General features: G+C 41.7%; 1 protein-coding gene across 6 annotated transcripts in view; it reads right to left on the reverse strand.

Annotated features, from left to right (window-relative positions):
- Nucleotides 1-14,978, reverse strand: part of JAKMIP2 (janus kinase and microtubule interacting protein 2) — a 197,466-nt gene that overhangs the window by 73,093 nt on the left and 109,395 nt on the right. For 5 of the 6 annotated variants that reach the window (XM_063811576.1, XM_063811575.1, XM_063811574.1 and 2 more), the window contains 2 exons: nt 13,285-13,561; nt 2,538-3,035 (listed from right to left, as the gene is read on the reverse strand). In XM_063811576.1, the coding sequence (XP_063667646.1) occupies nt 2,538-3,035; nt 13,285-13,413 (627 nt within the window). In that variant the 5' untranslated portion in view covers nt 13,414-13,561. The remainder of the gene's footprint in view (nt 1-2,537; nt 3,036-13,284; nt 13,562-14,978) is intronic. The other variant, XM_003310892.7, reaches the window with a different exon arrangement.

Genomic DNA, 14,978 nt, shown 5'->3' on the forward strand with positions numbered 1-14,978 from the left:
TCTCCTGTATGAGGTGTCTGTTGGCCCCTGCTGGGAGGTCTCTCCCAGTCAGGAGGCACAGGGGTCAGGAACCCACTTGAGCAGGCAGTCTGTCCCTTAGCAGAGCTGGTGCGCTGTGCTGGGAGAATCTCCCCTGTCAGGATCAGCCAGTATCTTCAGAGCCAGCAGGCAGGAAAGATTAAATCCGCTGAAGCTGCTACCACAGCCGCCCCTCCCCTCAAGTGCTGTGTCCCAGGGAGATGAGAGTTCTGTCTGTAAGGCCCTGAATGGAGCTGCTGGATTTCCTGCAGAGAGACCTTGCCTAGTGAGGAGGACTCTAGAGAAGCAGTCTGACCACAGCCGCTTTGCTGTGCTGTGGTGAATTCGGCCCAGTCCAAAAATCTCCCAGTCGCCTTAGCACAGTCAGGGGAAAACCACCAACTAAAGCCACAGTAATGACGGTCACTCCTCCCCCCACCAAACTCAATCATCTCAGGCTGACTCTAGACTGCTGTGCTGGCAGTGAGAATTTCAAGCAAGTGTTTCTTATCTTGCTGGGTTCCATGGGAGCATGGGAGTGGGACTGGGACCCGCTTGTGAGACTGCTTGGATCCCTGGCTTCAGCCCCCTTTCCAGGAGATTGGACGGTGGTCCTGACTCATTGGAGTTCCAGGCATCGCCGGAGTATGAAAAAAAAAAAAAAAAAAAAAAAAATCCTGCAGCTCAGTGCCTGCTCAAACAGCTGCCCAGATTTGTGCTTGAAACCCAGGGCCCTGGTGGTGTAGGCTCATGAGGGAATGTGCTGATCTGTGGATTGCAAGTGTCCATGGGAAAAGCGTAGTACCTTGGGCAGGTAGCACAGTCTGTCACTGCTTCCCTTTGCTGGAGGAAGGAGGTCACCTGGCTGCGTGCACTTCCCACATGAAGCGACGCCCCACCCTGCTTCTGCTGGTTCTCTGTGGATCACACCCACTGCCAAACCAGTCCCAGTGAGATGAACTGGATACCTCGATTGGAAAAGCAGAAATCACCTGCCTTCTGAGTTGGTCTCGCTGGGAGCTGCAGACCTGAGCTGTTTCCATTCGGCCATCTTGGCCCCTCCCCTTCACGTTGTTATTAAAAGGGATTTCATGCCTACTTCAGCAATATGCCGGTGAAAGGAAGTCGTGCAAAAATTAGCAGATCAAGTGGATATACTTATAGATTTTATATTGAAAACCATCAACAAATGAAAATATTTAATGCAAAGCTGCCTTTTCATTGAATACTTACCTGCCAACTCCAGAGTTCGAAGTCCTGATTCTTTCTTCATCAGTCACTGTCGTTTCAAAAACCAAAGGCAGGGCAGAGACCGATATTTCTGCACTGTGTTTGGTCTTTATTGTCAAACAGTGCAATAGAATGAGTTGACATAAAGAATTCAGAAAATGTGGCAATGGCAATATTTTACAGTTACACTCTGTTGCAGTATAAAGAAAAATAAACATCAACTTTTAAAAATGCTCTATGGTAACCACCTTGAACTTAAAATTAAAAGCCTAGAGATATCACCCAAGGAACATAATTAGAATTCTCAGAAAGTAATTGCTTAGAACTAGAAGACAAAAAAGAAAAAGTGTAGTTTTTCCTAAAAAAAGCCTTATTTCCAGAGAAGCATAAAGTACATTCTAACAGGCGATAGTTGATGTGATAACATTAAAGTAAGATGTAACAGATGCTAAACATCCGAATGCAGATGAATATAAAATTTTTTGGTCTAAAATAATTAAACAAGGTCAACCTAGGACATTCTAATTTTCAGATGATAATTATATTTGTATTATATTTAAGCATAGTGAGAGGCCTACCTGGTTTTTGGTCAAACATGTTAGAAGGAAAGACCAACTCTGTAGGGGCTGAGGTAAGTCTTGGAAACTATAAATAGCAAACAACCTACTTAAGGATGACATCCAATTTAAAAATTATAATGGCTCCTGTTTTAAATGACTCCTGTATACTTTGGGAAAAATATCTATGTTTAAAATGACTAGGGATTTTATCATTTTGTATCTTTTTTCAGTCATGGTTTCTGGAAGAAAAGACTCAAGATGTTCTCAGTAGCTGCTGTTTTCAGACATCATGAAAGTCTTCTCCTACCCTCTATAAAAACAAACAAACAATAAAACTCTACAAAGGAAAAGCCCATAAAAACATGCTGACTTTAGAAGAATCCACGATTTAGAATATTTTTATAAATACCTAAGAAAACAGGAGTCCTTTCCATATATATGGTCCTTGGAGATATTTTCCATATATATGGTCCTTGGAGAATCCAGTTTTTATGAGAAAGGTGATTTCCAAAATCTCTTACACTTTACAATTTCAATTTTGGCCTGAGCATATCTCTCGATTGATCTACCTACCTACATACTGATCTATCTTGGATAGAGCACTGGACAAAAGGTAGGCACTGTTTACAATCCACTGACAAGAAAACACATGAAGAAGCAAACCCCACAGCGCTCTGAAACCTGGAAGAGATGGGTTCCACATGGGTCTGATGGGATTACTGTACTAACCAGCCTCCGAATATCCCGCTCCGACTCCCACTTGATCTTCGAGATGGCTTCTTGGTGGGACTGATGCTCACTCCGAAGGTCCCCAGCCTTGATTTTATCTGCTTGGATCATATTGCTCAGAGCCTCGTCCACCTGCTTCTTGGCCGTTTTCAGGTCCGCGATTTCCTGTAAGAGCTTAAGGCGCTCTGTGTCAAACAGTTTCCGGGCCTCCTCCCGGGCCTCAATGGTGAGCGCTGTCCTTACTTTGTCACTGCTGCCGTCGCGGAGAGCACAGAGAGCAGACTTGAGCCTCTGGATCTCTCCGTCACGTACCTTCACCGTCCTTGACATTTCCTGCTCGTGCTGCTTGATAAGGTTCTCCCTCACAGCCTGCAGCTCCTTCATCTTCTCCTCATGGAGCTTGGCTTTGAGTTCTGTCACCAGCACCGTGTGCTTGCGCTGCTCCAGCTCACGAATCCTCTTCGCTTCTTGAGTCTTCTCTCTTTCAAGCTTTGATACCTAAAAACAGAGAGGCGAAAGGGTGAAGAGAAATGAGCCTCAAAGGACGGGTGTGCTCCTAGGCAGGATTTGCAGCTCAGGCCGCTGTGATCTCTTAATTCCTCATCTCTTTTCCAATTCCAGGCCCTCTGAGAAAAAAGAACTACAGGCCTTGAAGCTGGGAATACAGTGTGTAAAAGGAGGAAATACCTGAGGATATTTATATTACTTTGTTCAGATGAATATTTGATATTCTGGGGCCTTACTATGCAATGTGTGGTCTGCAGACAAGCAGCCTCGGTATCACCCAGGAAGCATGTTAGAAGCACAGAATCCCTGGCTTAGCCCCAGATCTATGACTCAGAATTTGCATCTTAACAAATCCCCATGTGATTGGTATATGCCTTAAAATTAGAAAGTATCGCTATCATGGTTTTTCCCTTTACGGGGAGGACTGCAAAACAGATCGCCTGGAGAGCTTTTTAGACTACGCAACCCTAGCTAGATCCAAACTGATAAATATGTGTCTTAGAATAGCTCACAGTTTGATATTGTGATAAGGTTAATAAATTAGTGCCTCAAGTGATATTATTGAGCATCCGTCTCCCTCTTTTCTTTCCTTTTCTTTTCTTTTTTTTTTTTTTTTTTTGAAGAGATGCTGCTGCTGCCAAGGAGGTGAAAAATGAAGACAGTTGATAATAGCCTCAACCTTACCTTTCTTAGTATGGCAGGTTAGTTTCATCCCCAGATTTTACACACACACACACACACACACACACAAACAAAAAACCACCACCAACAACAAAACTGCAGATCATTGGGTCCTCTCTCTGATGAAGGACTTTAGTGACCATTGTTATTTCTGAATGTGCCATGAATGTCTCTTTGAGTCCCTTTTCACTCTCACTCCTCCTTCTCCCTTCCTGCCCCACAAGCCAACACTCCAAGTAGTTTGATAAAATATTTCGAATAAGCTTTTTACCTCTCAGGAATTCCGGTTTAAAACTATTCTATGTTTTGCTAAATTTCCTGTGATAATATAGGCCTCCTTGTAGATTAGCAATGGCACTACCTATTGATCTAATCTGGCTGTGAGTCTCTGATTCAGTAGATCAGGTGGGGCCCAGACATTTGTGTCTAGAAAAAGACTCTCCGTGATCCTGTTATGCTGTCCTCCTCTCCCACTTCATCTCTGCTGCTTGGCTCTGTCTCTGTCTTCTCTCTCTGTCTCTCTCTGTGATACACACAACCCCCGCATGCACACACACACATACACAGAGTAACCTAGAAAAAGGGGGCCGGGTGCAGTGTCTCATGTCTGTAATCCCAGCACTTTGGGAGGCCGAGGCGGATGGATCACCTGAGGTCAGGAGATCGAGACTAGCCTGGCCAACATGGTGAAACCCCGTCTCTATTAAAAATACAAAAATTGGCTGGGCGTGGTGGCAGGCACCTGTAGTCCCAGATACTTGGGAAGTCTGAGGCAGGAGAATCTCTTGAACCCAGGAGGCAGAGGTTGCTGTGAGCCAAGATTGCACCATTGCACTCCAGCCTGGGAGACAGAGTGAGATTCTGTCTCAAAAAAGAAGAGAAAAGGAAGAAAATTGGGGAGTCCCAGGAGTAATAGCTAGTTGAGTGATATTGAGTCTCCACCATCTGTAAAATTGGAAGGTTTTACAAAATAATAGTTAAGAACCTTTCCAGTTGAAAAATCTTAAGATTGAGACTGCATATTTTAACCACTGTAATATAAAGTGTCTGTGATGGCTAATACTGAGTGTCAACTTGACTGGATTGAAAGATGAAAAGTATTGTTTCTGAGTGTGTTTGTGAGGGTGTTGCTAAAGGAGATTAACATTTGAGTCAGTGGACTGGGAAAGGCAGACCCACCATCAGTCTAGGTGGGCACATTCTAATCAGCTGCCAGGGAAGCCAGAATAAAGGCAGGGAGAAGAAGGTGAAAAGACTAGACTCACTTAGCCTCTCAGCCTACATCTTTCTCTTGTGCTGGATGCCTCCTGCCCTTGGATATCAGACTCCAAGTTCTTCAGCTTTGGGACTTGAACTGGCTTCCTTGCTCCTCAGCTTGCAGACAGCCTATTGTGGGACCTTATGATTGTGTGAGTCAATACTCGTTAATAAACCTCCTTTTATAGATACATCTATCCTATTAGTTCTGTCCCTCTAGAGAACCCTGACTAATATACAGTGTCTGAGATTTTACTCACCTTAATAGTTAACCTACCTTTAGCTAGAACAGTATTTTCTAAGTTTGCATAGTATTTTGTGAACAGTTTATTTTTAAAGGCACAGCAATTATTCCCATGATGGTTATTCTAAAAGAGCTTGGGGCACAAGGGGATTTGGTGAAATAAGCAGCCAGATATCCTCAAATAACCATCCTCTGATCTCACCTCCAGCTTACACCTACGGTCCCTTCCTGGAGGCCTCTTCTTTCTTAGGCTCTAGACTTGTGCTTGTCCTATGTGGCATCCACTAGTTACCATACTGCAAATTTGAAGTGAGATTTTCTCTCCATGTAAAATATACTCTGGATTTCGAAGACTTAGTGTGAGGTAAAGAATGTAAAATATCTCCTTTATCATTTTTATATTGCTTACATATTGAAACTATAATGTTTTGGATAAATTATTCTAAACGATATTATTACAACTGATTCTGTTTCTTTTTACTGTTTAAAATTGCAGCTAACAAGAAATTTTAAATTCACAGATATGGCTTGCATTTGGGATTCACATTATATTTCTCTTGGACAGTGTTGCTCTGGAGTTCTTAAAGGTTCATTTGGTGAACCTAGCTTTTCCCACACTCCTGGTGATATTCTCTTAGTAAAGCTCAGTTCTGGTTTTCCTTACATATCTGCTCAAAACCACCCAGGCTCTTTTATGTTGTGGAATAAAATCTCAACAGCCCAGCTTCACCTTTCAGGCTCTCAGGAAGGTTTGGTTGGATTTCCAGCTCCTGCTTCTCCCTCTCTGTCTCCTCACCTGTCCCGTGCTCTAGGTGGGGGGGATTATGCTATTTTCTGCACATGCCTGCATCTCGTACCCAGATGCCACAGTTTCTTCTTCCTGACTTATTCTTCCATCAGCTCCTTTTGGGATCCTCACATTCCTCATGGCCTGGCTAGAGGTCATCCTCTCCTGTCATGCCACCCTACTCACCCAGGACAAAGCTCATTTCTCCTACCTTTGTCTTCTCAGTATACTTTTGAAACACCTCCTTAGTAGTGGTTTTCACAGTTTTCTTTGCATTTTTTTGCCCACTTGTCTGTCCTCATCACCTCCTCTTCTACCCTACCGCAGGCTGGTAACTTTTAGAAAGTTGCCAATGAGCCATCCTCATCTCTGTGTACCCAGTGACTCCCAGAACAATATATAAGAAACCAGGTGGCATGTGTAGAACTAAGGATGTATGCTGTTATATCTCTCTGGCTAGGCCCCTAGCCAGAGGCAAGAATAATATTTTCTGTCATACAGTTTAGAGAATACAGGCTTGCAGGGTTACCAGATCAGCCCCTCCTCAACCCCTTCCCAGTATAAAATGACAACAAAACAAAACCCTAACATATAAGAATTCACTTCTCTCTGCTAGGTGTTTCTCTTGGTGCTTCAATAAGGACAATCTAGATCTTACTCTCCATCTTTCTAGAGTGAATGGAAGTGGGCATCTTCTAGATTGGGGTGGGCAAACTACCACCCATGAGCCAAATCCATCCTGCTCCTGTTTTTATAAATAAAGTTTATTGGGACACAGCCATGCCCATTCATTTACATATTGCTTAAGGCTGCTTTCATGCTACAATGGAGTTGAGTAGTTTCACAGAGACTGTCTAGTCCACAAAGCCTAAAATATTCACTATCTTGCCCTTCACAGAAAGAGTTTGCTGATTCTTATTCTAGATAATGCATTTTTTGAAAGGAAAAGCCTTGTTTTCTATTGATTTAGAAACTACGACAATTTACCTTCCATATAAGTCCTTGGGAAAGTTACTTCAGCTCAAGTGATAGGAATTTAGTCATCTTCAATTTCTGCAGGATGCACTTACACTAGGCATCTGGAACAGTATCATGACTGCAATGGCTGGTGGGTAACAAGGGAAACTTTTAGCCATTCTTCTGAGAACAGTGAAAAACTGTACTAAAAGTGGACAAAGGGTAAGAAATTCTGGGTTTTTATTCCTGTTTCACTATTTGCTATCTCTAAGAAAGTTGCTTTATCCTTCTGAGGATTTTTGATTACACTTAAAAATGTCTGTAACTGGGTTATTTTTAGGGTTAAACTAGATTGTGTACGGAAAAGTACCTTGAACTGTAAAGTACTATGAAGTGTAAGGTAATATTATTACTGGATATAATAGGAGATACTCCTTGATCTAAAATTATTTATGTCAAATTCTCTGGAGGTGCATCAAATTGTATCTTCCTATGATTCTGTCATTTACCCCAAATTATCAACTCAAAGCTTTTGCATGAGAACTGAAGGGGAGATGAAGGAAATTATTTTTGAAAAAGTAACAATACAGTTGCATGAAACATGTATTCCAGCCTGAAGACAAAAACAAAAACAAACACTGTCTATCCCTTAAAATAATCCATGAAAACTAGAGAGAATTCAAAGGAACTGAGTAATATTTGACATGTTTTTATGTTTACTTATTTTGGTTGTCATGAAAACTGACATTTTTTTGCAGGATTTCTAGTTATGGCTTCTTTTTAAGTCTGGAAGAAGTGTTTTATTCTGAAGAAAAGCCAAACAATGTGACTGAAATTTTGGGGGAAAAAGGCCAATAAAAATTTTCTGAAAATTATTTGCAGTGCAGATGGCACCACTAAGGATATAGATTTAAATCTTAATATAAATCTTAAAACGAATATATAAAATTATAAACTATTCCTGAGTAACAATGAAAATATAAAGATGATAATACTTTGAAATGAAGAAAATTATTTAGTAGAAGAAAGAAACCAATTTTGATACATGGAGATGTTTTATGGAGAAAAATTTCAGCTCAACCATATAATAGCTAGCATTTATTGAGGGTTTAATATGAGTTAGGCAACTTTCTAAACAGGCTTTACACATATCAGTGCATTTAACCTCCTGGGCGGCTCTATGATGTAGGAAGTCTTTGTTTCATCACAATTTGTAATAAGAAAAGTGAGAAACAGTCTTTACATAAGAACAATGTAAAGAAGACTCACTAAAGTACATTGTGGGCCAGGAGCCGGCTCCAGGTAAGATCCTACACCTCCTTGTTTGCTCTGAAACCTTGGACACCTCGTGTTTGCACCTGAAACCTTGCTTCACCTCTGTCAGCCTCAGTTTTCTCATCTGAAAACTGGGGTTGTCGATATCATTCTCATGGCTATTGTGATGATTGACATAGGCAATGGATCAAAAGCCCTTTGGAAAAGCTGGAACACAATAGAGGTTAATAACTATTAATACATGGTGGATATTATAATATTAATTTTAATAAATACTGTGTATATATTAATATTATACACTATTACATTAATACCAACAACATAAATATAAAAGTACCCATATCATCCTGATAAGACTAACATTACTATATTACATCATTAAGATGGTAACTGTTTTTCCAACAGAAAGAGATGTTCAAAGATAAAGCTGAGTTTCTTCAGTACGTATTGTGTTCTCTGGCATTGGCAGCATCTAATCTTGACGTGGAAGACACTTGGGGTGCATATGGGCCTAAAGAGTGGTGCGGGGTGGGGCAGGGTGAAGGGGAGAGCACTCGGTAGGGCTTTGAATGATGGGTTTCCAAATCCTTTCTACCCTAGAGGTTCTATGGGAAAAAAGATCATTAGAAAAGTTTAATCCTACCAAGGAAAGGTTACACTATGACAGGGAAAAAAGAATTTATGACTATCTTACACAGACCTCATGTTGTATTTTTCTATTCTGTTCTACTTCTGGTCTAGCCTTTGCAAAATGCCAATGTAAATTCTGCCAAGAGAAAGATAGTGATGATTTGAGCTTTAAAAGTGATCTTAGAAATGTAGGATTAAAAATTGGACAGCTCAGTCAAAGGTAAGGAAAAGGTCGAGAGGTTATCAAGGCAAGCTAAGCTAACATAAACTTTGGCTTGGATTATCTGCATTGGATGTTCCTGGAGGAACACAGTAAACTGGCAGGGATTTTCATGGGCACAAAGCAACTCTCAGAGAGGAGGTGTGAAGGAGTCACTCTAGGAAGATTGCTTACAAGGGAAGTCCTATACAACCTTACACAATCCAGTGCAAAGGATCCTATTTTTAAAATTTCTTGTTTTCAGCTACTTATGCTTCCTGAAAATAGAACTAAAGGAGTAGATAGGAAAATATACCCCATCCCAAATTTGGTACCTGTGTCTGGAGGCTGTGGGGACAGTCACTCGAGGGTAGAGAATGTTGGTTGATTTTCTGAGAATGCCCTAGAGGCAATAGAGGCCTTGAATCAGACAGTGAGCATTACCTTGATCACCACCATCTTACAGAAGACAGGAATTCCCATCGCGGCTCCTCCACTAGCTGTGTCTCTTGGAGCAAATGAGTTAAACAGTTTGAACCTCATTTTCTTCCTCAGTGAAGGCAGAATAGTAATTGCACCCTGTCTTTGTCACGGGCTTGCTCTGATGGTTGTGAGGCTCGATGTGAAAATGCTTTGCAGTTTGAAGGGCTGTGCCAATGGGACAGCTCCTGTCTGGAGCTGATTCTTCTCAGTCTTGCAACCCAGGCCTGTTGCCCTTCTGCCTCTGCCCTGAGAACCCTGTTCCCTGCTCCTGTCCATTCATTCCCTCTGTCACTGTGCCCATGCTGTTCACGAAACCATAGTTTATCTCTGAGGGAGAGTAAAAAGCCCTGGGGCAGCCCCTGGCATGTTCATACACACCAACCAATGGATCATGCGCTCATGGTGTCCATAGAAGAGACAAACGGGGCAAATACCGCAACTTAGTGGCTCAGGGTGCTGCTCCAAGAAGCAGACAGATCTGGGTGGAAATCCTTTCTCTACCCAAGCCTGGAGTTCTCACCTAAGTGAGTACTGTAACGGTACTTATGCCACATGGTTTGGGGGAAAGCTGTTAAAGAGAATCATGTAATTTCATTCAACAAGTAATTTTGAGCACCTCCTACAGGCCAGGAAGTTTCCTCATCTGTAAAGTAGGGATGACAATGCCCACCTCAGCAGGTGGAAATGAGGATGGAATGAGATAATGGCATGAAAGCACTTAACATGCTTGACACAAACTAATTGCTCAAAAATTAGCACTCACACATACACCCTTGTGAGGCAGATAGTATTATTGTCCCATTTGACAGATGAAGAAGGAAAAACACAGAGGGGTTTTATAACCTTCTCCGGGCCAGTCAGGTGCTAGTGAAGCAGCTGGGACTCTGGCAGGATGAAATGTGCTTATCAGCCCATGACAGATAGTAAACATTCAATAAGTTGTAGCTATTTATATTATCAGCCCAAAGGTCTTAAAATTTGGCTCTATACACAATGGCTGTTCTGTAAATATCAGTGGGATTATTTGTCTTGCTGGATAAATGAATACTGCCCCATTACCCCAAAGGTTTCCACTTTTTAACTTATCCATTCCCTAGTAGCTGAACTGTCATTTTGTCATCAGAGCCTCAGAGCCAACCTGAGAGTATAAATTCACATCTTGGCATTGTTCATATTCTCTCTCTTAAAGCCTGGCCCTTTGAAAATACAATCATATTTATTTATAATAAAAGTGCTTTATGACTTGTTTGCCCTCTAATTTCCCTTTGCTCTTTGACGAAGGATGCTGACAGGCAATGAGACTTCCCTTTAGCTCCTGAGCTGGGACCGTAATTAACTGCCAAGGAGAGGGAGCCAGGCAGGGGCAGCCAGCAGAGAAAAGGACGAGGCTGTGTGCTCTCATTTAAGAGGCTGGCTGCCAGTCAATTGTTAGAGGAAGGGGAGATTATGCTTGGCCTGCGGGCTTAGACAACGGTGCCAGGCCCAAGATAAACAGGCAGCCTGGTTCAAACTTCAGAGTTACCCATTTTAAAAGGCTTGAATATGTGGAGTATTGGCAGTGTTGAAGTCCTCAGAGCCTCTGTTTCTGAGAATCTCATCAGTTTGTTCTCTGGAAAGCAGCAGCAGTTTAGGGTTCCCAGTCTCGAGATTGACAAGCTTCTTCCTAGGAATGTAGATTGTCATCCTGTCGTAACTACAATTAAAGGAGTCTGCCTCCCTTGAAGTGTGATGTTGCTGCAGGGAGAGTTAAGGCCAATGAAATGTTCAGAGATTGTCAGACCTGGATGGAATCTTACAGCGAGTGTTTGTCAACACGAAGGCTGGAAGTCATCTGCATCTGTAGTGCATCAGAATTGCCTGGGCTGCTTTACCGAATTACAAGTCCTGGTTCTCACCTGACTACTTTATCAGAATTCTTGGATTGTGGCCTCAGGAATCTCAATATTTAATCAGGTCCCCCAGGTTATACCATTGCACAGTGATGCTTGACAAGCACAGATATGGAGAAGCAGATTCAGTCATCTGAATTACAGATAGAGACACTGCGACATTTAAATTCATCTCCAAGGAGAGATAAAGACAAATAATGCCCCGTGTCTTCTGACTCTCAAACAAATACTGTTCTAAAATGACATCATGTTCCCTTTGGCTTCAAGGAAACTAAAAAATTTTCTTCACAAACTTTACATTACAGTCTCTTTATCTAAGGTCAAGGCTTAGCTAAGGCAGGGAGCAAGAGGCTTTGGCAGATCCAAAGGCCACTTATTATTGTATTATTGTTAAAATGAAGAGAAATAGATTTTGGGAGAAATAACAAATTAAAATTTAATAATGATGTCAAGGAAGAAGAGGTAGACAAAAATGGAATAAATATATTTGTTGGCTTGTGACTACTGCTTATTGATCAAGAATGTTTTCTTACTGTATAATTATCTAAATAAGGCAACTTTACGCTGTCATGGTGGTCTCTGGTTTGCAAGGAGCGAAAACATCTTATGAATGCTGGAGATTTCAAAATACTTTCCTAGACATGACCCTCTTTGATATTCACACCACCTTGGTGAGATGTGTGTTTGCTTGTCCATTTAGGCGATGGGATTGAGAGAAGTAAAGAGACTTCTAAGTCTAGTTAGCAACTGACTTAAATCTATGAACATTAAAAAGAATACTAATATTATAATGTTTTGCAAGTTTATTATGTGTCAGGCAGCTCTCTGAGCACTTGACGTAAATTTTTTTGTTCAATCCTCATAAGCACATAATATACCTATCTAATTCATACCTCAGTACAGCTGTGATGTGATGAAGAAAGTGAGGTATAAGGAATGCATCATCTTTAAATTATTCCTCTATTCATTCAATAAAAACATATTGAGATTTTAAGTTCTGGATATTATTTAGGCTCTAGGGACACTAAGTAAACTGAATTTCTGCTTTTGTAGAGATTGAGGAGTGACAGCACTAAACAAGTAAAAAGCAAATGTATAAATTACTATAAAATAAGCTAAGAATAGGCTATGGGGAGTACCTGACAATGGGGAAGTGTTCTGTTTTAGAGACTGTGGTCAGATGCTTGATGGTTGAGCAGACATCTGAAAGAGGTGAGTGAAGGAGCATGGAGCTGTCCAGGAAGAACAAGTGCAAAGGCCCTAAATGTGATCGGAGTCTCTCTCTTGATCCAGCAAAAATAGGAAACAGAATGATCAAGAGAGAGAGAAGTGGGAGATGAGTCAAAGAGGGGGATGGAGCTAATATCCTGTAGTGGCAGAGAAAGTCCTTTGAGTCTAAGAGAGATAGGAAGCCCTTGGAAGGTATTGGGCAGTGGAGTAACGTGATGTGCTACATTTCAGAAGGACTTCTCTGAATGCTCTGGGAGTTAATAACCTATAGAGGGCAAGAGTGGAACTTGCCCAAGGTCATGCAACTATTAAGTGTTTGGCGGTGGTAAGGGACACTGTCTGAATTTTCATATCTGGCTTCCTGAACCGGGCTTCCAGAGGAGGCTAAGATCTGTCTAGTGAGTATGCTGTTTTCACTTTCTGTGTGTCCTGTGCTCAGTTCCCTCCTGCCACATGCAATAAGCTCTCCATGTTTACAGGGGACGTTGCCCTCTCTGGCAAAGGGCAGGAGTCCACTGGGGTAGGCCAGCAGGCAGAGCTGTGCTCGCTGCATGTGGACACAGCCAGAGCTGCTCTTAATGCCACGACCTCAGGTAGACCTCGCTCACCTTGGACTTCTCTTGATGCAGCTCTATCTGAATGTCTGTGAGCTTGGTCCTGAGGTCTTCATTGGCAGCTTGAAGGGCAACAATGAGTGCCTCGGGCTTCTCGCCCTTATTTCGCCCTTTCTTGGACATTGTTCCTTTCTAAATGGAGTCTGTTGGTTTTTAATGTCTTTCAAGCAGGTGCTGCCATGTTACTGTTTCTTATCCTGGAGTACGATGTCTCAGCATCTACTGTGTGGTGCTCCTTGGTAAGGTCTCCTCAATCGCTGCCCTGGAAGCCCTGAGAAGAGGCAGAGATAGTAGTTATTGTTTTGGCAAAGACCTGGTCTAAGTGCCAGTCAGTCTACTCTCAGCCTGAGTTACCTGTAAGAGCCTCCTCCTGAGGCTCTCCTATCCTCAGTATCTCCTGTCCACTTGTACGTGAGTTTAGAGTGATTTTTTTTCAAATAGCTTATTTAATTATATCAATATCTTGCTTAAAATCCTTCACCTGTAAGCATATCTCTTTCATGTCTTGGAGTGTTCTTTTTACCTGAAACTGCTCGCTCTTCTATCCTTATCTCCTCCATGTCACTCACTGATACTCCAAACATAAGGAACATGGTCATTAAAGGAAGTCACCTATGTGATGACCTCAAAAGGCAGAGAGACCCAACTTTAAGAAAAGCCAATGTATAGAGACAGGATTACATGTAATAGCTAAACTGTGAGAAGTGGGGAATAACTATAAATGAATCACCGGATTAACTGAGTCACTCATATATTCATTCATTCATTCAATCAGTCAATATTGTTAGAGCTCTTTCCATATGCTGTGCTAGGTATAGAATTTGGAAATAGAAAAATAAGTCAGCCTTCCAATGGGAAAAAATTTATCTATCTATCTATCTATCTATCTATCTATCTATGAACTATCTATCTATCTACATCACCATCCATAATCTGATAAGAGTTTTTAAAAAAATAGGCATGAATTGTTTCAGAAGTATAAACAGTAAACTGTCTTTCCACCTGGGTTGAATAAGAAAGGCTCACTGAAGAAGACACCATTGGCTTGGAACTTGAGGAGTGGGTAAGATGATAACAGATGGAGAAACAGGTGAAGCATCCTGGGCAAAGAAAAAAGCAGGTGCCGAGACACAACAGAGAGAAATCACAGTGACTATTTGTGGGAAGAAATAGGGCCTGATTAATTACACCCCTAAATGTGGTTGATGGGCACTAATATTGGAAAGGTTTCCTGGAAAGGATAGATGGCGGGGAGGCCTAGAATTCCAAGCTTAGAATGTTGGAATCTTTTTTCAGTAAGCAATGGGAAAGCTATTGAAGTTCTTGGCAGGTGTGTGCCCTAACAGAGCAGTACTTTGGTGTGGTTATTCTGGTGGCAGAATGGAGAGAGAATGAATGCAAGAAGACCACATAGAAGGCAACTGAATTTGTCCAGGTAAAGAATGATGAAAGCCTAATCAGAATTGTGGCAAGAGGAGAGAAAAGGGGTGGGGGAAGGCAGATGTGTCTTGATTTACAAATTCTTGAATACTTCATAGGAACAAGGGGCCCAGAAAAATAGGAATACTAAATCATTAAAGTCAATGGGAAAAACATGACAAGATCCTAGAGAAAGCTTCTCTTGCAACCTTTCAGAAAATTGGGCATTGTGTATGTTGAGGAGCTTCAGTCCAGAGCTAAGGGGAACT

This window comes from Pan troglodytes, chromosome 4 (genome assembly GCF_028858775.2).
Source record: "Pan troglodytes isolate AG18354 chromosome 4, NHGRI_mPanTro3-v2.0_pri, whole genome shotgun sequence".
Lineage (NCBI taxonomy): Eukaryota > Metazoa > Chordata > Mammalia > Primates > Hominidae > Pan > Pan troglodytes.